At 57.8% G+C, this 22,977-nt stretch overlaps 1 protein-coding gene and 1 long non-coding RNA gene across 5 annotated transcripts in view; one reads left to right on the top strand and one right to left on the bottom strand.

The window, feature by feature from the left end:
• LOC125924322 (uncharacterized) lies at window positions 1-6,413 on the top strand. 3 transcript variants are annotated; one of them, XR_007458349.1, is made up of 6 exons: window positions 158-681; window positions 1,692-2,562; window positions 3,344-3,459; window positions 4,641-4,696; window positions 5,238-5,483; window positions 5,628-6,413. It is a non-coding gene; the product is annotated as an uncharacterized LOC125924322 (long non-coding RNA). The 3 variants fall into 3 exon arrangements; XR_007458350.1 differs by having other exon boundaries at window positions 1-1,785; XR_007458351.1 differs by lacking the exon at window positions 158-681 and having other exon boundaries at window positions 2,473-2,562; window positions 3,344-4,071.
• SPATC1 (spermatogenesis and centriole associated 1) overlaps window positions 2,286-22,977 on the bottom strand; it is a 25,750-nt gene continuing 5,058 nt past the window's right edge. For both annotated transcript variants that reach the window (XM_049632775.1, XM_049632776.1), the window contains 4 exons: window positions 10,284-11,012; window positions 9,669-10,169; window positions 9,412-9,551; window positions 2,286-2,690 (listed from right to left, as the gene is read on the bottom strand). In XM_049632775.1, the coding sequence (XP_049488732.1) occupies window positions 2,361-2,690; window positions 9,412-9,551; window positions 9,669-10,169; window positions 10,284-11,012 (1,700 nt within the window). In that variant the 3' untranslated portion in view covers window positions 2,286-2,360. The remainder of the gene's footprint in view (window positions 2,691-9,411; window positions 9,552-9,668; window positions 10,170-10,283; window positions 11,013-22,977) is intronic.

Below are 22,977 nucleotides of genomic sequence, written 5' to 3' on the forward strand. Positions count from 1 at the left end.
CCAGTCGCTGCCAGCGTGCGTCCGCGGGAGCTGCGGGGGTGTCACGGGGGTCAAGGTTACGTGGCGCCACCTGTGCGCGGAACGGCGTAGGTGCTGTGCCCCGGGATCGCTGGGGCGCGGGCGCAGGCGGCAACCGGCGCGCCCGGGAAGCCGCGCTCTCCTCTCCCGCGCGGAGTCTGGGCGGCCGTTGGAGGGAACAAAAGGGAAAGCGAAAGAGACCCTGGCTTCGCAGCCCCGCCCCCAGGTCCTCCTCGCCCCACTCTGCCCCGCCCTCCCCTGTGCGCCACCGGGAGAGCCCCCAGACCTGCCCGACGCGAACGGGGATTGGGGTGCAGCCTACAGCAAATGGAGAGCGACCCTGTTTAGTGCAGGCGGGCGCAGCGCCGGTGGAGGCAGTGCGGTGCGTGCTGCGTCCAGCTCCCTCCGCCGGCCCGCAAGTCCGCGCGGAATTGCCGGCGCCCTCCAGCGGCCCTGACTTCGGGGTCTACCCCAGCCCCACCCGCCTCCCGGGGTCCAGGTGTGCCGCAACTGAGTTCAGAGACACAGCTCCAGAGGAGGGACGGACTCAGAACGCCCTAATCTGCCACCCAGTGAGAGCCCCGCAGAGCTGCCCTAAGAGGCCTGTCCCCCGTGGTGACAGACCGCTCCGTGACCCTACCCCGAGGAGCTTCCAATCGGGAGGTGAGGGCCGTTGGTGCGGATTTGCGCCGCCGCAACCTCAGGACACGTGAGCCACATGGAAATCAGCTCCCCATCCGGGGGCCCTCTCGTACCTGCTTCCTTGGTTCCCAGGGCCCTGCTGCCCCGCTCTCTGTCAGGTGCTGCCGGGCCCTGCTTGAGCCCGCATCTGAATCATTTGAGCCGTGAACCACAGCCCACCGCTCTCCTGGTTGGGTCTTAAATTGCCCAGGAGTTTGGATCTGGGCAGCCATTCACGACTGCTGCCAGGGAGGAGGAGGGACTTCTGCCCCCCACCCCCACCCCCAATTCTCCAGGAATCCCTGATCCCCTTTAGAAACCAAGATCTGGTGCCGGGCGTGTTCACCGCGACAGTTGTGTCTTGCCGCTAGGCCTTGTCGGCAGACAGAACTAGGAGATTTCCGTCTCTAGATCTCACACTGCTCTATGTGGAGTCCTTCCCTGCCTTTCCGCGGGGGTCTGGCTGGGTCCCCTGAAGTAGCAGGCCTGGGAGTGGAGAGCGCAGGGAGCTCCCGGGCCAGAAGGCCCTAGCACACCCCACAACCCTCTCCCTCCCTGCCTTCCTTGCTGGTTGCTGATATGATGCCTCTGGTTGAACCCTGGGACTCTTCTGTTCCCTCAGAGCGCTCTGGCTGGCAAGCACCGGTGTTCCAGGAGCCTCCTCGCCTGGGGTCCTCACTCCCACCTCCTCAGCCCACCCTTTGCCTCCTATCGCAGCTCCAGCCTCCTTCCCTTCCTCGGGCAGGTCCTCTCCTTTACCTCTCTTGGGCCAGAGGCCACTCTGTGGGCTTTACCCCACTGCCCATCTCTCATGCACACCCTGGCAAGGACCCCCATCCTGGCCTCCAGTCCTCAGTTTCCTGCACTATCCACAGGCCCCTCCCCTTAGTCTGCAGGTTACCCCTGGTGGAGTCCCATTTTACACGCCCGCCCTCTGCTGCTCCCTTGGGCTTTCCCATTCTGCCTGCGCTCTGCCCCTGCCCCTGCAGCAGGTGGGTTCTGCCGGCTCCAGCTCTGAGGCTCGGAACCCTGTGGAGCCTTAGGAATCGGCCACATCTCCCTGGGCTGCCCCTCGCTAGGATTTGGGTGAGTCTACTTTCTCCGGGGTCCCGTCCATCTAATGTCCTCTTGCCCTTAGTGAGGCTCCAGGAGCCCTCCCTGCCCCCTCTCCCGCCGCCCTCTTCCTGGCCTAGGACAGAGGGAAGGGTCCCCACGTCCACATCCTTGTCTTCTGCCTTCCACTCTGCACCCAGGCTTTAGCTCTCTGTACAGCGCTAATGCTGCTGGCACAGCCACGGCCCTTCCCTGCCAGGTCGGCTCCTCCTTGCTTCCTGCTCTTCCCCCTCCGAGTCTCAGGGGCCCCTGCTGCTCTCACCCGCAGGCCGGCGGCAGCTGGGGACCTTTGAGCACCACCCTCCTCAGCAGACAGCTGCCCAGCTTTGGTCTTGGGGCTCTCTCCAAGGACCCCGGGGTGGGCCTGGAGCCCCAGGGCAAGCAGGATTGAAGGGGTGCGGGGGGAGGAGGTGCTGGTGGGCCACCCCGGCAGAGGCAGCACCCCCAGGAGTTCTGGCCCGGGGCCCAGCGGCTAGCGTGTGTGGGAAGCTTTAATGGCCTGGCACCGGGGAGCGGGCCAGAGCGGGCCTGGCTGGCAGGAGCCGGCATCACCAGATGAACATAGGCTTGCCATCGTCATGCGCCAGCTGGTTGAGGCAGGAGAGCAGCAGCAGGGCATCGGTGAGCATGCTGGGGTGCACGGTCTCCACCAGCACGCGCTGCAGGAAGTCCACGGTGTAGGAGCCGCCCTCGGACGCGGCCAGCTCTGGCCTCTCACGCAGGATCCCGTAGGCGTTCACCAGCTGCTCGGTGAGCGCCGGGTGCACCCGCCCGTCGTAGCCCAGGCTCTGCAGCCTGTTCATGATGCTTACGTAGCGCTGCGTGAGTGTCTGGCACAGCTCTTCATCCAGCTTGTGGTCGCTGGGGTTCAGGGAGGCCTGAGGGGAGAGCGGCCGTCAGGGCCCCTCCTGCTCCCACCGCCACAAAGGCAAGAGAGGGGCAGGTGCGGCTGTGGCGATGTGCTGGAGGGAGGTGTCCTGGAGGCCCTGGGAGAGACGTCTGGGGACTGGCAGCAACCCGGTGGGTCTCCACCCGCTTCTTTACTGCCTGTGCCTTCCAACCGGGCAGTGACTGCATCCCGCGGCATCTCGCCAGGAGAGCAGCCCCTCCTCCCCACTCCTGCCGTTGCCTCTCGGGCACGTGACCTGGACATTCACTCAGGGCCCCGGCTCAGAAGGGCCACACTCAGCTTAATGTCCTGCTGTAGCCATCTTGGAGTTCTTTATAGGTTTTGAACAGAGAGCCCTGTATGTTCATTTTCACCGAGCCCTGCACATTACATCTCTGTCACACGTGCAGCTGCCCCCAGGCCCACAGAATGTCAGGTCTGAAGTAGATGGGGTCTCTTGCCTGAGGCCCTCCTACACGTCCCACCTCTTGGGGCCAGGCCTGACCTGCAAGGTCCCCACTCTGGCCCTGCTCATCCCCTTCCAACCGTTCCTGGATGCCCACCTGCTGGTTCCTAACCTGCTAGAACGAGCTGCTGAGGCGTCACTTTCTCCGAGAATGTCCCCTGTCCTTTCCTCCCCAGGTGGTCTTGTGAATAGAGCACTGGACTCCTGGCTCGGCTCAGCCAAAGTGACGCCTGACCGCTGGCAGACGTACCTGGAGCCCTGTGCTCAGCACCCCCGCTGCACGGTCACTAGAGTAAGCTCCTCTCCCTGCCTCTAGGCTCCTCCCGGCCCCTGAGCCTTCGCCCTCCTTTCACCTGCTCCTGTGCCGTCAGGCAGGCTGCAGGAGTTCAGCCACCATCTGTGGGTGACAAGTGGGGCCGCTGGACGGCTCAGAGCACAGCGAGTGGGTAGCTTTAAGCCTCAGCCCCCGAGGACATCAGAACCCATTATATGCTCACTCCGGGGCTGTGGCTGAGCTCCTGCTGTGTGCCAGACGCGGCGCGTGGAGCTACAGACAGGAGCAGAAGTCAGGGGTGGGCACCCTGCGCCCACCCTGCCAAGGTACTGGATGGGGAAGAGCAGTGTGGGCACACTTACACTGAGACGCAAGGCTGCGGCTGCCCCGAGGAGGTGACCTCTTGAGAGTGGAGCACAGGTGAGGCAAGTGAGGGGGGACAAGCAGGACAAGCACTCCACAGAAGCGAGGCAGCAGCAGGCACCGAAGCAAGAGAGGGGGAGGGCTCTGTCCTGCAGATAATTCGCAGCCCTCCCCTGTGCAGGGCACCATACCAGGTGATGGGATTCAAGTGTGAGCAAAGCCCTCTGAGTTTATGGTGATGACAGCACCAAGGAGAGGGACGCTACTGTGAGTGTTGCCGCGGGGAGGGGACTCTGGAGGGGAGAGGGTGCTGGGCTGAGGTCTGAGGGACGAGGATCTCAGGAGGAAAGAAACTTCCAGGACAAGGAACAGCATGCATGGCTTGGAAGGTACCAGGAGGCAGAGCACAGAGCAAGGAGAGGGGCCCACAGGGAGGGCCGGGTTCAGGGACCGCTTCTGTCCCCACACTGGGTCTGAGCCTCCTCTGCTCTGACACGGAGGCAAGCAAACCACCTGACAGCTGCTTTGAAGAGTAAAGGAAATGTCTCTAGGGGGTGCTGAGCACAGCATCTGTACCGGTGTGCACCCCCTTGAGGCGGTCCCGGCTCCAGGGGACACATCAGTGGGCTCTCACGTTGAGCAGAATTGTGTTTCAAAGGAATGGAGGAGGGGTGACATAGTTGGCCAGGATGAGGCCAGGGTATATACAGGCGGGGAGGAGGCAGCAAAGCCATCTCAGTGCCTAGCTCCCAGCCTCAACTCTCCTGCCCCCCGTAGCATGTGTCACCCCCTGGACCTGCAGCATACATATTTATGGCTTTTCTTATTTATTGAAGGCCTCCCCACGAGTGGGCGAGCTCCTGGAGCGCAGAGACCGTCTGATATAAACTTGGTATGCACTGAATGCTCCATAATAGGAGTGAAGAGATGGAGGGGAAGGATAGTAAGGTGCCAGCAGTTTAGTCCAGGGCCTAGGTGAATGTAGACGCAGGCGTATACATGGGAAACATCTTTAGAGGGAGACTCAGCAGAGGATCTGGTGCTGGACCAGATGTGGAGGAGAGAACAGGTGCTACCAAATACGCACGCACCTGCAAGAAACTGAGCACATGTGTTCACCACCCAGTCTCTCCATTCTGGAAAGGACGCCGACCACGTGTTCAGTGCTAAGGGAAACGGCGGCGAAGGTTCAGCCCTTGTTCCCGTTAGAAAGCAACGCTCAAGAGGCGGCCGCGTCCCTCAGAGGGCGGAGACTGGAGCGTGCATCCTGACTCTTGGGTTAGAGAGAAAATCCAAAGCAGTTTGTGAAATCCTTACACCTGAGAAGCCCCCGCCCGTGGGTGGGAGGCCACCGGGCCGGGCGGGTCCACCTGCTGCACCACTGGTTAAATATAGAGCGAACTGCCTTGCCCCACACGTATTCCCAAACACAGGCTGTGTAAAATAAAATGACTTAAGTGCTCAGCCCAAGAATGAGGAATAAAGCAAACCAAAAGGAAGCAGAAGGAAAGAAAGAGCTGAACCGAGGAAACAGAATCCTAAGGATCAACAGAGGATCAGCAAGAAAACCCCGCGAGCGCACCGAAGCCCCGCCTTCCCCTGCGGAGGGAAACTCCCGCCTGCGACCCCGCGTCCGCGACGGCAGCAAGGCCTGACGTCACCGAGACCGGGCCAATGGGGTGAGACTGGGACCGTCAGCCCCGCCCCCTGGGCGGAGTCCCGGACCCGGGGCCCAGACGCGCGCCAGGGGGTGGGCAGCGGCCGCGGCCCCACGGGGACAGGGACACGCGGCTTCCTGACGCCCCTTCTTTCTGTCACGGCAGCTCGGCGTGTTCGCGAGATAAGTAGCGAAGCTGCAGAAGTCGTAAATAACCGCAAACGGCATCTGGAGGCGTTAAAAACACGAGGGTGGGGCGCCTGGGGGGCTCAGCTGGTTAAGCGTGGGACTTCGGCTCAGGTCATGATCTCACGGCTCATGAGTTCAAGCCCCACGTTAGCTCAGAGCCTGGATCCTGTTTTGGATTCTGTGTCCCCCCCCCACCCCCGCTGCCCCTCCCACACCTGATCGCGCGCCCTCTTTCTTCCCCTCTCTCAAAAACAAAAACACCAGGATACAGTGCGGTTTATGATCAGAATACCTTCTCATGTGTCCTTCCGAAATGGTAAAAGGGAGGGAGGGAAAACTCGTGTGATCTTTTCAATGAAAGGCAGAAAATACATTCATAAAAGTATTCATGATTAAGAAACCCCCCCAAAGGTGTCAATGAATGAGGAAGAGGAAAAACTTAACCTGATGTGGCAGGTGCTGAAGCTGCCTCATCAGGCTTCCGTCCTAGTGTTTCTAGTGCTTTTCGGAAGCTGAAAGCCTTTTCCAGACTCGCCTGTGGCTTAGGGACCTCTGCGACCTGGGCTTCTGCCCAGCAGGGCCCGTGAGTGGAACTTGCAGGCGGATGCGGATGCCGGGAGACAGTGGTGCCCAGGAGGAGCAGGGGTCCCCGAGAGTGCAGTGCCTATGACCCTGGTTCTTCAGGGGCAGCCATACCAACTTCTGTGCCCAGTCTTGTGTCCTCACCTAAACATGTACAATAAACCTCTTTCTGTTTACATCAGCTAGTGTTGATTCTGTTATCTGCAACCAAGAACTGTGACTGAAGAAGATTTGGCAAAAAGCCTGGACACACATTGTACTTAATGGGCAGACTTGACGTGTGTGTTTGCAGTCAAGCCAGAAACAGGATGAGGTTGCTGTATTATCTGCTTCTTGTAAACACTGTACAATATGACCGTCTACATAGAAAAGCCAAGATGATATACAGGCTATTAGAACCAGAACAAGAGTTTGGCATGGTAGCTGGAAACAAACCATTGTGCAAACACCACAACTGTTGTCAGCAGGCCAGTGCGTGGGGCTCCAGAGGGCACTAGGGGGCCCAGGACCCAGCTGGACACAGCCATGAGGTGCCTCCGTGACCCTCACACGGGTGCTGGGCTCAGGTCTGCTGTGATTGCAAGCTGAAAGGGAGGTACTCAGAGCACCCCACCCCCACCTGGAGCAGAAGATGTTTGCAGCTGGGGAGAAGAGGTGACAGGTCTGGGCACCGGAACAACTTTTAGTTGAGTTTAAAAGACGGCACAGCTGACTGTGAACTTATAAAAAAGATGACCAGATTCATTGAAAACAGTCAACAAGTCCTCATTCGGCAACGGGGCTCTATTGAAACTTGTCAGTCGTCAAACTATCCAGCATTCGCGAAGCAAACGAGCCAGGTTCGGACACCAGGTTTGACCAGGGGTGGTGGGTCTGGATAGAATTTAGGGATTCTAACAACGACCAACACTGGGGTTCAATGCGCAGAAAAACAAGATGTTTTCAGGAAAGGAAATAAAAGTCTAGGCAAAGTGGAATTGGATCCTGATAGGAATCAACAAACGGGCCAGGCCAGCAGGCAGGCTGGATGGCCTTGAGAGCGTTCGTGCTCCTCGGGTGGAACCAGACATGGTCACCCTGCGGCGGGCCAGCTGGGGGGGTGTCAGACCCCGAAGACAACGTCTGTGCGGGTGGGCTCGGCAGGGCGCTTCTCGGGAGCTTGGGCACAAGTGTAGGACCCTGGCAGCACTGGTCATTGCTGACGGAAGGTGAATGGGGCCAATGGCTCTGGGACTGGGGACGGAATGAGTGTTTGGTGCCAGCCGCAGCCCCTCCCCCACAAGCACTGGCCCAGGGGGCACCGAGCTCCTTGACTTCCTCAGACGCTGGAGAAAAGTGCCTTCGGTACATCCCGCCCTCATCTTCCTGCCTCTCCTCTAGGAGTTACCGGCTGGTGCTGTGACTGTGGAGTCCTGGGCAGAACTACTGGCTCCCGCCAAGTGGAGAGGGGCCGGGGACCAGAGGGCTCGCACAGCGGACTCATGGCAGAGTCCCGTGTCAGCGGTGATATGTCTTTATCACCTTCCGTCTAAAGGTGGGTTTCAAACAGCGGGAAAGCTCTACCACACTTTAAACCAGACATTGTAATCCAATGTCGTCTTCGCCACCTGGATATCAGCCGCAACATTGTAGAGACGTAAATATTGTGCTTACGCCCGTGTTGTTTGCCAGTTTCTAAATAGCCATGGCCAGTCTGCACTTGAGACCCAGCCTTGGCGGTGGGGGTCCTGGCTGTGCATCAAGGACCCTCAGACCAAACGTGACCACGGTGGGCCCCACTGACATGGGCAGCAGAAATGGCAGGGGTATCAGAACAACCGACGCCGTAAAGACGTGAAACGTCCCCCTGTTCAATCTGGGAAGTGATGCAAAACCAAATACTTGAATGAGGTTTTTCCTAGAACTTGACGGGTGCTCCTAAAATTCACACTGAGCGAGAGGCCCAGAGGAGCTGAAACAATCTGGAAGAAGAGAGGTGCCGGGCTCTGTCAATGCACCAAGGAGGACAGCATGGGCTGGGGACAGTCAGAGCGGCGGCTGGAGAGCCCACACACATGGGGCTGGGGGGGGGGGGGGGGTAGCGGGATGGATTCAGGGCTGGTCCCAGCCCTCTACCGCTCTAGCTTTAAGGGAGTCATGAAAAGTACAAACAAAGGGAAAGGTAGATCATTCTGACCACATTAAAATTAAAAACCGAACCAAAGGGCACACTGACCAAAGGAAAAGGCGAGCTCAAACCGGGACTCAGATGAGCCCACGGTAGTCCTGAGCTATTCCTGCCGATCACACACCAGGTCTATAGTCTACAGATAAAAACGCTGGAGAGAAGGTGGCCAGGAACAGAGGCCTATTTCCCAAGGAAATCCCCAAAGTCTCGCCTCTCCCGCCCCCGGCGTGGGGGCCCAGCCAGAGTTGGCACGCTGGTGGGAGAGGAGGCACAGGCGATCGATCGTTCTGGACAGCCTCCTCTGGGCATCCAGCCAGGCACAGCCCACACCCCGTGACGGCTCTCCTCCCAGTGTCTTCCAAGGCTCCCAGTGCCCTGGACACCTTTTGGCCACTGGGGCTGAACACCAAGCTTCCCGCACTCGGTGGCAAGGTAGGCGTGCCCAGAGAAGCCCTGTGTGCCGTGTCCCTCACAGGACGCAGGCTCAGTGGATGGCGTGCTAAGAATGTACTGGAATGAGCCCGAGCCTGAGGTCCCTGGTCATGAGGCCACCAGCTGCTCGGAGGTTCTGGGACCTGTCTACCCTGTGCCACCTCAGTGACCCTAGAGGGCACCAGCAGCGGTGGGGAGGTGGGAGGGGTAGGCATCAGCTCTGTTAGTGGGGGGAGGGCCCCTGGGAATGAAGGCTGGCCATCTGGAAGCCACTGCAGTGGCAAAGGGGGGCAGTGCAGACGTGACCGTGCTCAGGACCCTGCCCTGCACTGTCCCCTGGGGAGGCCACGTGGCTAGGCCCACAGGCTCCTGCTGCCAGGCGCCCTGGACACCTTTTGGCCACTGGGGCTGGACGCCATGCCTCCTCCACCACAGGGTGCCCGCGGACTCTGATGGGCTTGGCCAGGCTGGCGCGCAGGGCCCCCCAGCGGCTCCTCCAAGGCCCGCACCCCCCCCCCCAACCCTAACGGGTGACAGGGACAGGGCCTCTGGTGGTGAGGGGGAACCGGGCACCGGGCACCTGGATGATCTTCTCTGGGATGTTGGAGACGGTGAAGCCGTACAGGCGCACGCGCTCGGGGAAGATACTGGACAGGATCCTGCGGTCCAGCTGGAAGGCGATCTCCCCCACCAGCCGCTCCCAGGCCAGCTGCCTCGACTCTGAGGACAACAGGGGGTGGAGGGAGTGGTCCGCGGCCCAGGCCGGGGCCGGGGAGGGCCACGGGGGCAGCGGGGGAGACCCCGTACAACTGGCGCTGCTGCAGTTGTGTCACAGACCTCGGGGGCTGTCCGGAAACTTGCTGATCTTCCGGTGGGCCAGCTTCCGTTCCAACTCCACCATGCTTTTCCGAGATGTTTCTGTGCCGCGTGGACCCCGGGGGTCGTTGACTGACGCCGGGGAGGACGAGGTTCGAGGTGGGGAATGGGGATTTCGAGGAGGGGAGTGGGGGGTGGATGAGGGCTGGGTGGGGGGGGGGGGGGCCCCCCTGGGGGCGGGGGGGGGGCACTGGGCAACGTGGGTGGTGCCGGGGGAGGCGTAGTCGGTGGTAGCTTGGGGGGCGGCAGTAGGGGTGACAGGGGCAGGGGCAGGAACTGCTTGTCCCTGGGGGGCACCGGGCTGGGCCCGGGCGTCCGAGGTGCTGAAGGAGAAGGCCGTCCCGGGGCCAGCTGCGCCCTTGGTCTCCATGGGGGTAGAGGTGTGCAAGGGCACGCCCACAAATGTCACGCCGAGAGGCTCCAGGTCCTGGGTCGGCTGTGGGTGCTCAGCGGACATTGGGACTAGTGACGTTGTGGGGCAGAGAGGAGAGAAGGAGGGTCAGAGCAAGTCAGGACCCAGGACCGGCCTGGCGGGGGCTGGGGGTGCCCTCCTGTCCCTCCCCCTGCATCGGGTACCTTTGGTGGTGCCGGCAGGCCCTGCTCCAGCGGAGGGATGGGGTCCAGATGGGCATCCTCGGAACGGCTCTGTCAGCCGCACCCTCTGGGCCCCCGGCAGCACCAGATTGCTCACGGGGTTGGCCACAAGGTTCTGAGAAACACCTAGAGGGGCCGCTGTGGAGGTGAGCAGAGGGCTGCTCAGAGAGATGGCCACTGTGCCTGTCGTCGGTGCCATCAGGGGGCTGCTTGGGGTCAGGGGGCCGGTGGAGGCCGTGCCCATGGAGCTGCCCAGTATGCCTCCTGGGGCCACTGCCAGGGGCCCGGCCAGGGGGCTGCTCGGAGTCGGGGGGCCGGTGGAGGGCAGGCCCATGGAGCTTCCCAGTGTGCCTCTTGGGGACACTGCCATGAGGCCGGCCAGGGTGCTGCTCGGAGTCAGAGGGCCGGTGGAGACCGTGCCCATGGAGCTGCCCAGTGTGCCTCCTGGGGCCACTGCCAGGGGCCTGGCCAGGGGGCTGCTCGGAGTCAGGGGGCCGGTCAGGATGCTGGAGAACAGGCCGCTCTGTGACATGGGCCCTGGACCGGGCAGCAAGGTGCTGAGGGGGCCCGTCAGGGGGCTCACGATGGGGCCTGCCGTGGGGCCGGGCTGCGGGCTGTTTAGCATGTCGGCCAGGGGTGCCAGATCCACAACGCCCACTTCTTCCAGGACAGGCTCGTGTGCTGCTGCCGGGGACGGGGGCAGGAAGACACCTGGGGGACACAGAGAAAGCACTGAGACCCCGGCAGGCCCAGTGGGGGAGGGCCCGGGTGCTTGCCTGCCTCTCACCAGCTGACCAGCTCTGCACCTGTCTCTTGGGTGGCCGGACAATGACCCTCCCCCGCTGACGGGGTCTGTGGGGCGACTCGGCAGATCCCACCGGAGGGTCTGGCCCTCTTCTTCTCCGTCCTCTGAGGCAGCCTTGTCCCCCTGGGCTCACCTCTCTGCACACCTGCCCCCCCCGCCAAGTCACAGGGACCTTCCACAGCTGCCCAGCCCTCCATGTGCCCACTGCACCGAGCTACTGACCCCTCACTGAGGAGGGTCTCTTGGCGGTGGTCCCCCAGGTGGCCAAGTGGACCCATCCATTCCCTGGTGGGGAGCAGTGGGCCCCGGGCCTCCTGACCACTGTCCTTGTGGGGACAGCAGAGCTGCACCAGGTGTGGGACCCTCAGGGAGGCCAGAGCTGGGACAGGCACAGAGCCTCAGCGGCATCGATGGTGGCTCGTCCCTGCCTGCCCGCAGTGTCCCCGGGAATAGCGAATGCAGGTTCAAGAGGGCGGGCTGGCCCAGACACGGCTGCTTCATACTCCTGGATCCCTGGGTGGGGGGCGGGGGGCAGACAGCCCATTTCCCTTGGGTTCCTGAGGAGCGAGCCCTTGAATGACCACCGTTTTGGGGGAGAAGACCCCTGGGGGCACGGAAGCTGGGGGAGGGCGCAGTGTGAAAACTGCCAGTTAGGCGGTTGTCGTTAGGCGTCACGCGCTCGCTCACTACAGAGAAAGAATGGAGCTACGGAAAAGCCCAAAGAAAGATTAGAAACCGTCGTAGTCCTGTCATCCTGCCGTTAGGCGTGATGAAAAGCTCCGTGTTGCCTTGAAGACTCTCTCCGTGAGTTTCTAGATCAGGGGTAGACGGACCTTGTCTATTAAGGGCTGGTGGTGAGTACGGCCAGTTTTGCGTCCCGTCTCTCTTGTGACCGATCACCTTGGGGGCTGTGGTACCAGCGTGGCCCCAGACGTCACGGAAACTAATACGGTGGGTCTGTACCAATAAAACGTTATTCAGAGACGCTGATGTTTGAGTGTTGGGTACTTTCCGCATGTCCAGAAATAGTATTCCCTTGATTCTCCTTCAATCACTTAAAACCGTCAACGCCGTTCTTTGCTCCTGGGCCTTCTCTGTCGCCCGTGTCCTTCCGCCCACTTGTCGTCCGGCGGGGCCCCCACGCGGCCTTCCAGCAGCACCCTTCTCAGGACGCTGCTCGTGGCCGCTGCGGTTCCCAGCTCCCCCACCTGCCACCACGTGGAGCCTCCTCGACTGATGGGCATCAAATTGACTCCACTTTTCCCAATGACAACTAATTCTACTACCTAAATCTTTTTTTTATTAAGGTTTCAATTTCAATTCCAGTCACTTAACAAACGGTGTAATATTAGATTTTGGAAAATAACATAGAAAACCGTCCCTTCCATACATCACAAGTGCACCCCTTCATCCCCCCCCCCCTAGCTCCCCTGCCCCCCCCCCCCCGGTTTGCCCCCCCCCCCACCTAGCTCACCCCCACCACACCTAGCTCACCCGCCCCCCACTCCCCTCCCCTCTGGTGACCTGCAGTGTGTTCTCTGGAGTTCAGAGTCTGTTTCTCGCTTTGCCTGTTTCTCTCTCTCTTTCTTCCCCCCCATTTGCTCGTTTGGTCTGTTTCTTAAATGCCACATGTGAGTGAAATCACATCGTCTTTCTCTGACAGACTTATCTTGCTTAGAACAATACTCTCTAGCTTCGTCCATGTTATTGCAAGTGGCGAGATTTCGTTCTGTTCATGGCCGAGTAATAGCCCGTCGTGTGTATATACACGTCTTCTTTATCCATTCATCAGTCGACGGACACTTGGGCTCTTTCCATAACTTGGCTATTGTTGAAAGTGCTGCCACAAACACTGGGGCACCGAATCTGTATTTTTGTATCCTTTGGGTAAATACCTAGTAGTGCAATTGCTGGATTGAAGAGTAGCTCTGTTTTCAACGTTTTGAGGACCCCCCCCCCCATGCCGATCTCCAGAGCGGCTGCACCAGTTTGCATTCCCACCAGCAGGGCGAAAGGATTCCGCTTCCTCCACATCCTCGCCCACGCCTGTGGCTTCTGGTGTCGTTGATTTCGTTCGGACAGGTGTGAGGCGATGGCTCCTTGTGGTCTGGGCACCTCCCTGACGGTGAGTGATGCTGAGGTTATACTACAAAAGTCCTTCTTATCGATTCTTCGCCCTGAAAGTAGACATCCTAGAGGTCCTCAATGCACACTGCTAAATCTACCTTCTTTAAGACCCCTCAGAAACACTGTGGCATTCCCCCCGGAAGTCCCTGGGCTGTTGCTCAGACGTCTGCCCAGGGACCGTGTGGCAAAAGGTCCGGTCACTTTACTTTTGTGTCAAGTTTTGTTGCTTGTGTTTTCCAAACGAATACATTAAAATTGCACGATCAAGTCAACCAGTCGGTTGGTTCTTTCATGATTTCTGGTTTTGGCTTTTTGGAGATTTTTGCTTTAGGATCAAAGAGACAATGAAAGTGTGGGCCAAAGAGAAGGAGCCGTGGGGAGGAAGAGCCCGAAAGGGAAGGGCAGCGGGGCGCAGGTTAGGGGAGGGCCTCAAGGAGCCGAGGACGGCGGGAGGAAGTAGGGACGAAGGTGGGACCCGGGGCGTCTGTCCTGCTGGGCTGTCTCCTCTGAGGGTCCGGATGATGTGGGAGAGGAGCCGCACAGTCGAGAACCGCAGGAGCGTCCAGTGGTGCCCCCCCCAGAGCAACCAGGCCCCCCCCAGACCTGGGGATCAGGTTCCCACGTGGCTGGCCCCCCACGTCTCTCCTCCGTGTCCCTCTAAGACGTCCCCACTCGTCATCTCCCTCCGTTTTCTCCTCTTCCTCCTACACCCTCTCCGGCCAGGCTTTCTCCCTCCTTCCACCCGGACACTCACTGAGGGCAGCGGCGGCCCCACACTGCAGAACCCGCCGCCGGTTTTCAGGCCCCACCGTCCTCGTGGGTGGTGCTCACACGGCGGAGCGCTCCTCCTCCGTGAAACCCCGTCTTGGTTTGGCATCAGGCTCCCGGTGACCTGGTTTCCTCCAGGTGCTGCCGGCCCCGCCTCATCTGCCTTCCCGGGGGCGCCTCAGGCTCCCCGAGTCTGCTCGTCCTCGGCGCGCCCGTGTGTCGTGGGCACCGGGGACCGGCTCCATGCCCCGCTGGCTCCTCAGGCTGGACCCCAGACGGTGCAGTCAGCCCCAACACTCGTCATCAGGCACGCCCCGCCTCCGGCCTGCTTGCCGCACCTGCTCGTGGGCCCTGAGACGCGCACGTGCACCCCTGCACGGCCTCGCCCTGGTCCATACCGATGGTGCCCGGCCAGACTGTCGCAGGAACCTCCCGGCTGGTCTCCTGATGCCAGCTTTCCCCCTCCAACGTCTGCCAGTCTGTACCAGTTAAAGTGCCCGTCAGCTCACCATCTTGTTTTTAGTGCTAGATCATTCGGGGCCCTCCATGATCTGGCCCGTCACCTCTCTGACCTCAGTTCTCCCCGTCTCCCCCTTGCACACTCCTTGCACACTCTGCTTCTGCCCCTGGGGCTCCTTTCTGCTCCGTGAGCGCTCCGGGCACACGCAGGCCTCCGTCTGTGCGCTGACTGCTCCCTCGGCCTGGAGCGCTCTGCCCGCTGCGTGGCGGCCCCGCGCTCCACCCATGCCGTCATTCGCCATTCGTCATTCGTGACCTCCTCGGTGAGGTCCTCCACCCGAAATCACCAGTCCCCTCACCCCAGCCGTCCCGTTCCCTTCTCCTGCGCTATTTCCTCCTGAGAGGCTGTGGATGCTCCACACTGACTTACGGTTTGACCCGTCTCCCCCCATTACAACGGACGCCTCGTAAGGGCAGGGGTGGGTCTGTGGGCCACTGTGTCCCTCCTCCTAGAACAGTGCATGGGCCACAGCAAGTGTTCCATAAAGAAGAAGAAAATGATGTGTATGCGAGTGGAGATGAAACTTGGTGATGAAAAAGAAATTGGTCAGGATAGGAACTGAGATCTGTCTGTGCCTTCAACCACCGAGAGCTTAATCTGACCACAGAAGGAAGTGTCCGTAGAATGACCATAGAAACTGTGGCCACTGAGAGAGCCATACAAGATCCAAAATTCAATCAGATAGCATGTCACTATCTGAACAAGGGCTGTGTGGTCCTCAGGATACAGAGAGTGCCAGATTCATCAGGGTCTACAAAGTCAACTGTATTTCCAAACATTGACAATGAATATTTCAAAAGTAAAAAACAGCATCAAAAGAATAAAATATTCAGAAATAAATTTAACAAAGGAAATGTAGGGCCCCTGGGTGGCTCAGTTGGTTAAGCATCTGACTTCGGCTCAGGTCATGATCTCACGGTCTGTGGGTTCGAGCCCAACATCAGGCTCTGTGCTGACAGCTCAGAGCCTGGAGCTTGCTTCACATTGTGTCTCCCTCTCTCTCTGCCCGCCCCCCACCCCCACTCGCACTGTGTCTCTCTGTTTCTCAAAAATGAATAAAGGAAAAAAAAGAAATGCAAAGCATATTGTCTGAGAACTACATTTTTAAAAAAATTATTGTTTTTTTGAGAGAGAGAGAGCACAAGTAGGGGAGGGGCAGAGAGAGAGGGAGACACAGAATCGGAAGCAGGCTCCAGGCTCCGAGCTGTCAGCACAGAGCCCGATGCGGGGTTTGAACCCATGAACTGTGAGATCGTGACCTGAGGTGAAGTAGGACGCTTAACTGACTGAGCCCCCCAGACGCCCCAAACTACAAACATTTTTGAAAGAAATTAAAGAAGATCTAAATAAACAGAAAAACGCCCCACGTTCACAAACTGGAAGCCAATTTATATTAATTTATATTGGAAGTAACAACATTAATATTGTTGCTAGCAGTACTCTCCATGTTTATCTGAAGATTCAGTGCAATCTCCGTCAGGATGCAAACTGACTTCTTTGTAGAGACTGCCGAGCTGAACCTTAAATTCACAAGGAATTGCGAGGGACCCAGAACGGCCAAAGCCACATTTTAAAAAAGAGAACTCATTGTTACAATCACTGCTTAGCCTGCACTTCACTCTCTTACACTACCTTAAAAAAAAAAACAAAACAAAAAAACAAAAAAACAGAGAGAGAAGAAAGAAGCGAAGCAAGGAAGGAAGGAAGCAAGTTAGTTGAGGACTCAGTTTCAGATTTCAAAACTTACTACAGTAATCAAGATTCTGTGATTCTGGCATAAGGAAGGACATATAGATAAATGGAATAGAATAGGGAGTCCAGAAATAAACCCATGTATCTGTGGTCTCGTTTTTGATGAAGAGGCCAAAACAATTCAATAGGGAAAGACTAATCTTTTCAAAAAATGGGGCTGGGACAACTGGAATCCACGTGTGAAAAATGAAGTTGGACGCTTACCTCCTATCATATACAAAAGTTAAGTGGATCAAGGCTTCACTGTAAGAGCTAAAACTGTAAAATTCTTAGAAGGAAACACAGGGGCAGGAGTGCTTGGGCGGCTCAGCTGGTTGAACATCCAACTTCAGGTCACGACCTCATGGTTTGTGGGTTCGAGCCCCACATTGGGTTCTGCACTCTCAGTGGGGAGCCTGCTTGGGATTCTCGCTCTTTCCTCTCTCTCTGACCCTCCCCCACCCGTGCTCTCTCCCTCTCTCAAAACAAAATAAATACACTTAAAAAAAAAAAAAAAAGAAGACATGGGGTAAATTTCCATGACCTTGGATTTGGCCATGGAGTCTTAGAGGTGATCCCAAAAGTGTGAGCAACGAAAGAAACAATAGATGAGATGGACGTCATCCAAATTAAAAGCTTCTGCTTCAAAAGACACCTTCGAGAAGGTAAGAAAGACAACCACGGAATGGGAGAAAATACTTGCAGGTCACATATGTGGTAAGGGACTTGGATTTAGAAAGAACTCTTACAACTCAGTAATAAAAAGATAAATGGCCCAACTTAAAAACGGGCAAAGGACATGAACAGACATTTCTCAAAGATGATATACAAATGGCCAATAAGCACAGAAAAGATGTTCAGCATTATTATGCACCAGGGAAATGCAAATCAAAATCACTTCACACTCTAGGATGGCTATAATTAAAAAATCAGATAATAAGTATTGGCAAGGATATAGAGAAATTGGAACACTCATACATTGCTGGTGCGAATGAAAAATAGTGCAGCCACTTTGGGAGACGATCTGGCAGTTTCTCGAACAGTTAAACATAGAGTTACCATATGACCGAGCAATTCTACTCTTAGATATATATCCCAGAGAAATGGAAACATAAATCCACACAAAAACTCATATATGGATGTTTCCAGCAGTGTGATCCATGGTACCCCAAAAGAGGAAACAATCCAAAAGTCCATCAACTGACGAATAAACAAAATGTTGTGTAGCCATTAATATTATTCATCCCCGAAACAACAACAAAAAAAAACGCAATCCCAACGGAAAGTACTGATTTATGCCACAACATGGATAAACCTTGAAAACATTATGCTCAGTGAGAGAAACCTGACCCAAAAGCCACATATGTGTGATTCATTTATAAGAAATATCCAGTGGGGCACCTGGGCGGCTCAGTTGGTTAAGCGCCCAACTCTTGATCTCCGCTCAGGTCTTGATCTCAGGGTCACGAGTTCAAGGCCCACTCTGGGCTCCACGCTGGGCGTGAAGCCTACTTAAAAAAAAATAATAATAATCCATGGGGTGCCTGGGTGGCTCAGTCGGTTAAGCGTCCGACTTCGGCTCAGGTCATGATCTCGCGGTCTGTGGGTTCGAGCCCCGCATCGGGCTCTGTGCTGACAGCTCAGAGCCTGGAGCCTGTTTCAGATTCTGTGTCTCCCTCTCTCTCTGCTCCTCCCCTGTTCATGCTCTGTCTCTCTCTGTCTCAAAAATAAATAAACATTAAAAAAACTTTAAAAAAAAAATCCAGAATAGGCAAATTCATAACAACAGAAAGTAGATAAATGGTTGCTGAGAGGTGTGAAGGGGTAGGCGGTAGCAGCTAGCTGACAGGTTTCTTCTTGGGCTGACGGAAGCGTTCTCAAATTGTGGTGCTTTGTGTACACCTTGAGTATACAAACATCTGCTGGATCACACACTTTTAGGTGGGTAAATTGTATGGTATGTGAATTGTATCTCAATAAAGTTGTTATATTGCTGGCAACCAGAGGGGGTGGGGGATGGGTGAAGCAGTGCACTTGGGATCAGCACTGGGTGCTCTGGGTGCACTGGGCAGCGTATGGAGGTGCTGAGTCGTTATATCCTACACCTGAAGCTGATCCGACCCGCCGTGTTAACTGACGGGAGTGCAAATCAAAACCAACAACAAAAAAGAATGTATAGTATTTCTGAAGATGGGTGTGGAGATAGAGCTAAAAAGAGAAGGACCGATAGAATATCCACTTAGAGAGCAACAAATCCCCTCTTCACCTCAGCTTGGTGGATGACTGCCTTGTTTATTCTCACCCCCACAGAAGTCTGCGGTTTTATTCTCTGGAGAGGTCTCTAAACTGCAGGAAAACAGGCCCACACCCTCACCCTGGCCCTAAAACAACAAACAAACAAACAACCCACCCTACCCCTTATTGTGGCCCTAAACCAAACCCTAATCCTGGATCTGAGGAAAAAAGATGTAAATACACAAGGGAACATTACTCAGCCACGAAGAGGAAGGAAATCTTGCCGTTTGCAAGGACGCAGATGGAGCTAGAGGGTATTAGTGTCAGCGAAATAAATCAGAGAAAGATTTCACTCACGTATGGAATTTAAGAAACGAAAAGATGAAAGCGTCAAAAAACAAGGGAGAGAGAGGCAAACCAAGAAACAGACTCTTCAGTACAGAGAACCCACCGCTGCGGGAGGGGAGGGGTGGGGGGTGAAGGGTCGCAGGTGGGGATGAGCACCAGGTGGTGCGTGGGAGGGTTGATCACGTGGCGTACACCTGGCGCTGGGATCGCACAGCAGGGGCTGCCTGGAATCTACATAAAAACTTAGGAGATTTCAGTCCCATAGCTTTGCATTCTAATGCAAAATGTACTTGTGATTGTTTTAATCTTTTCCTAATTTGTATTTAATTGATTTAGATTTGCAAGTTGAAATCTTCCTAGGCTTAAGTACACTATTAGAGCCTCAAAGAGTTTTAGATTCACTGTGTTTATAGTTTATTTTATACGTAAGAATTACCTAGGGTCTAAGAAGGTTTGCTCGTTACATCGGAAGATTAATGTTAAAACGATAAGCAAATGTCTTAGATTTGCAAATGCAGCTTACAAAGTTTTATAGTGCTTAACTGGGACACCTGGGTGGCTCAGTCCGTTAAGCTTTGGGCTCTTGATTTCAGCTCAGGTCACGACCTCACAGTTCACGGGTTTGAGCCCTGAGTTGGGCTCTGCCTTAAAGTGAGGAGGAGTCTGCTGGAGATTCTCTCTCTGTGCTCCCCCCCCCAAAAAAAAAACTGTCTTTCTTTCTCAAAAGTAAATAAACTTAAAAATTTTTTTAAATAAATTAATTGCTTGACCGAACTCTGATCCCCCCAACCTGCTCCTCTAGGGCAGTCCCTCGCATCCCTCCGAGGCCCCATTGGGGTCCCCAGGTCAGCAAGGCCCAGGGGTAGACCCTGGCCTGGCATCCCGCCCAGGGTCCTCTGGCCTCCACCTCGCCCCCCTGAGGGAGGCATTCGCCGGTCTCCACAAAAACCGGGTTCTCCCACGGCAGGGGACGGGGACCTCACTGGGGTTCAGAGCACTGGCCAGGCCCTCACAGGAGCGAGATCCTCACGGGGCCATCAGGAGGCGATGCCCGAGGGCCCTCATGGGGCGGTGCCGTCACGAGGCGGGGCCAGAGCACTGGGCGGGGCCGTCACGAGGCGGGGCTAGAGCACTGGGCCGGCCCTCACCGGGCAGGACCCGAAAGGGGCGGAGCCGTCGTGAGGTGGAGCCAGAACACTGGGCGGAGCCCTCATGGGGCGGGGCCGTCACGAGGCGGGGCCAGGGCACTGGGCGGGGCCGACACGAGGCGGGTCCAGAGCTGTGGGAGGAGGATCTGCGTGGAGGCGGGGCCAGAGCACCACAGCTGCAGTGTTTGACCCGGAAAATGGAGAGGGAAGCTGGGCCACAGAGGGGAGAGTGGTCAGTGGCTTTAGCTGAGGGTTCCAAGAGTGCTGGGGCGACAGGAAGGGGGGAAAGAGCCAAAGGGGATGATGACAGGGCCTGGGAGAGAGGGCGGGCCCTGAGTGGGGGTCTAGTCCTGGGGGCCTGGTGGGGGGATGGGTCTCAATGGCCGGTAGGGGTGTCCAGGAGGAGGACGGATCCTAAGAGGAGGACGGTCCCCGGGGGGGTGGGTCCTGGGAGGATAGGCCTAGGGTGCTTAGAGTCAGATCCTGGGATGGGAGGTGGGGGGGGGGGGGTGGTGTCAGGGTAGGGTTAGGAGACAGGTGGGAGTTTGTATCCCTGAGAACATGGTCCTGAGGGGGAGGTGATCCTGATCCTGAGGGGTGTGAGAAAATTTGAGGAGGGTGGCTGGGATTCTGATGCAGGAGGGATGGGTCCTGGGGAGGTGGGGAGTATGGAGAAGGCCCGGAGAGGATGGACAGACTTGGAGGGGAGGGAAGCCCCTGGTTTGCGGGCAGCAAAGGGGTGGGGGAGGTGGTGGGGAGCAGGGGTGGTAAAAAGGAAGTAGGCTGCACCCCGCGGCAGAAAACTTCCACCTGCCTGAAGCTCCCAAGAGGATAGACAGGCAGCAGGGGCTGGGAACAGAGTGGGCCTGAGTAGAGAAGGAGTCCGGGTGGGGGGGGTCCCTGCACAAAGAGCAGTGGAGCTCTGCCCCCCCAGCTGACCTGTCCTGACAGCCACTGTTGTGGTCCCTTGTGCACTCAGTTTGGCCCTCATTTCCTCCCTACTCCAACAGCCCTGATTTCCCATCCGTCTTCCATCTGCTGGGACATCCCAGGGCAGGGCTCCTGGAGCCCAAATCCCATCCTGACTCCACCTCCCACCTGCCACGCTTCCAGGGCCAAGGCCTGAACCTCGTGGCACCTGTTTTTCCCTGTGAAGTTCATTCCACCTGCTCTGGTTACCCACACTGAGCGTGCAGGAGTGCCTTCTGCCCCGCTCAGAACACTTGGCCCCTGGCTTGGAGCCTCTCTGGATCTCCAGCACACGGGCGTCTTCGTTGCCTCCGCGTCCCACAGCTCAGCTGGCCTCCGTTTCCCTCTGTGAGGTGCCCAAGCCCGTCCTTGCTCGGCCTGCCTGCGTCCCTGCCGCCTCCCCCGCCTCCAGAGCCCCAAACAAACGCTGCTGAGCAAGTTGCTGGCTTGCCGCCTTTACGGTCCAATGGGTCCAAGGGGTCCAAGGCGGGTGGCACCATCCGAGCTCCCTGCACAGCCAGACGGGCCCCCCCAGGTCCCGCTCTCGGCTCCCGCCGCGTCCACGGTGTCACACATTCCCCATCTTCGGCTCCCACGGTGTCATTTTTCCAGGGAGAATGGAAGCCATGGTTCTGGTTTCCTCAGCCTCCTGCCCTCCCTCCCCTCCGTAGGGGCACCTCCCAGCGCCTCTCCTGGCTCCTTCCCGCCGCAGAGGGACGAGGTCAGGTCTCGGCCATCTTGAGGAGCCTGGCTGCGTCCGAGCAGCTCCTGCCGGCCCCCAGCCGCGCTTCGGGAACGGAGCGTCAGCCGCCTACTGTGCCGTTTTCTCCCTCACTCCTCGCTCTTCACCTCACAGCCTGGGCCGCTAGCACCTGTGGTGGAGGTCAAGTCTAACCGAGCTCGTTCACACCAGGTCAGCAGAGGCCCTGGACTCTTCAGCCTTTATTCTGTTGACACTCTGCCCCCTCGAAGCTGTGCCTTGGCTTCTGTGACATCACACTCGGAGGTTTCCCTCGTCTCCCCGCTTCTCTCATGCACTGGCTGTGCTCGCCCCTCTCAGGTGGCCTCACCCCTCCTGCGGCTTCAGTGGTCAATACTCCTGAACCTTCTCCCTCCAGCCCTGACGTCTGCCGGAGCTTCAGGACTGTGTCGCCGCTGCTGCCTGGTGGCTCCACGCAGGTGTCCTCCCAGCCGGGGGTAGCCCTGCGCCGCTCGAGCGCAGGCACAGCCCGGGCTGCCTCTCCCGCGGGGATGGGCCTGAGCCCCGCACCGCGGGCCTGAACGTACCCAGAGTGCAAGGGCGAGCCCGGAAAGAGGAACTGGAGGTTGAGTTCACAAGAGGAAATCAAGAGTAAAAGCCTGACTCCACGAGGAAGGTGAGTCACAAGGAGCAGGCAGAAGCAGGAAGTGGCCTGAGAAAGAGAAAGTTCCTCCGAGGCCACCACAGGGATCCTCCTTGGCTGGGCGCGGGGACGGAGAGTGCCGCAGTCTCAGGAGGTCACGCTGCCAGGCACCCCACCACCTCTGCCCGAACAGAGACACCTTCTGGACTCCCTTGTCCGTCCTGCTCATCCAAGCAGTTAGCTTGAGTCAGTTTCTCTCCGCCCCTAGTTCGGGCCGCGGTCTGCCACCCGCAGGGCTGCAAGGGCCTCAGCGTCAGCCGGCCCGGCCTCGCTCTCGTCTCCTCCGAATCCCGTCCCCACAGCAGCTGGAGGGACCCTTCCGCAGCAGGAGCTCGCTCACTCCGCCACAACCACCCGGCCCTGCTCTCTGCCCTTAGGAGCCGGCCTGTGTCCCCGCTGATCTGACCTCTGCTGACCTCTTTAGCCGTACTGCTCAGTGTCACTGGCCCTGATAATACCCCACACAGTCACGGATACAACCACACGGACTTCACACACACAGATACAACCACATGGACACTCACAGGACACTCACAGATACAACCACACGATTCTCACACAGTACAAACACACTTAGCCCCCCCCCCCCCCCCCCCCCCCCCCCCCCCCCCCCCCCCCCCCC

The sequence above is a fragment of the Panthera uncia genome, chromosome F2, assembly GCF_023721935.1.
Source record: "Panthera uncia isolate 11264 chromosome F2, Puncia_PCG_1.0, whole genome shotgun sequence".
NCBI lineage: Eukaryota > Metazoa > Chordata > Mammalia > Carnivora > Felidae > Panthera > Panthera uncia.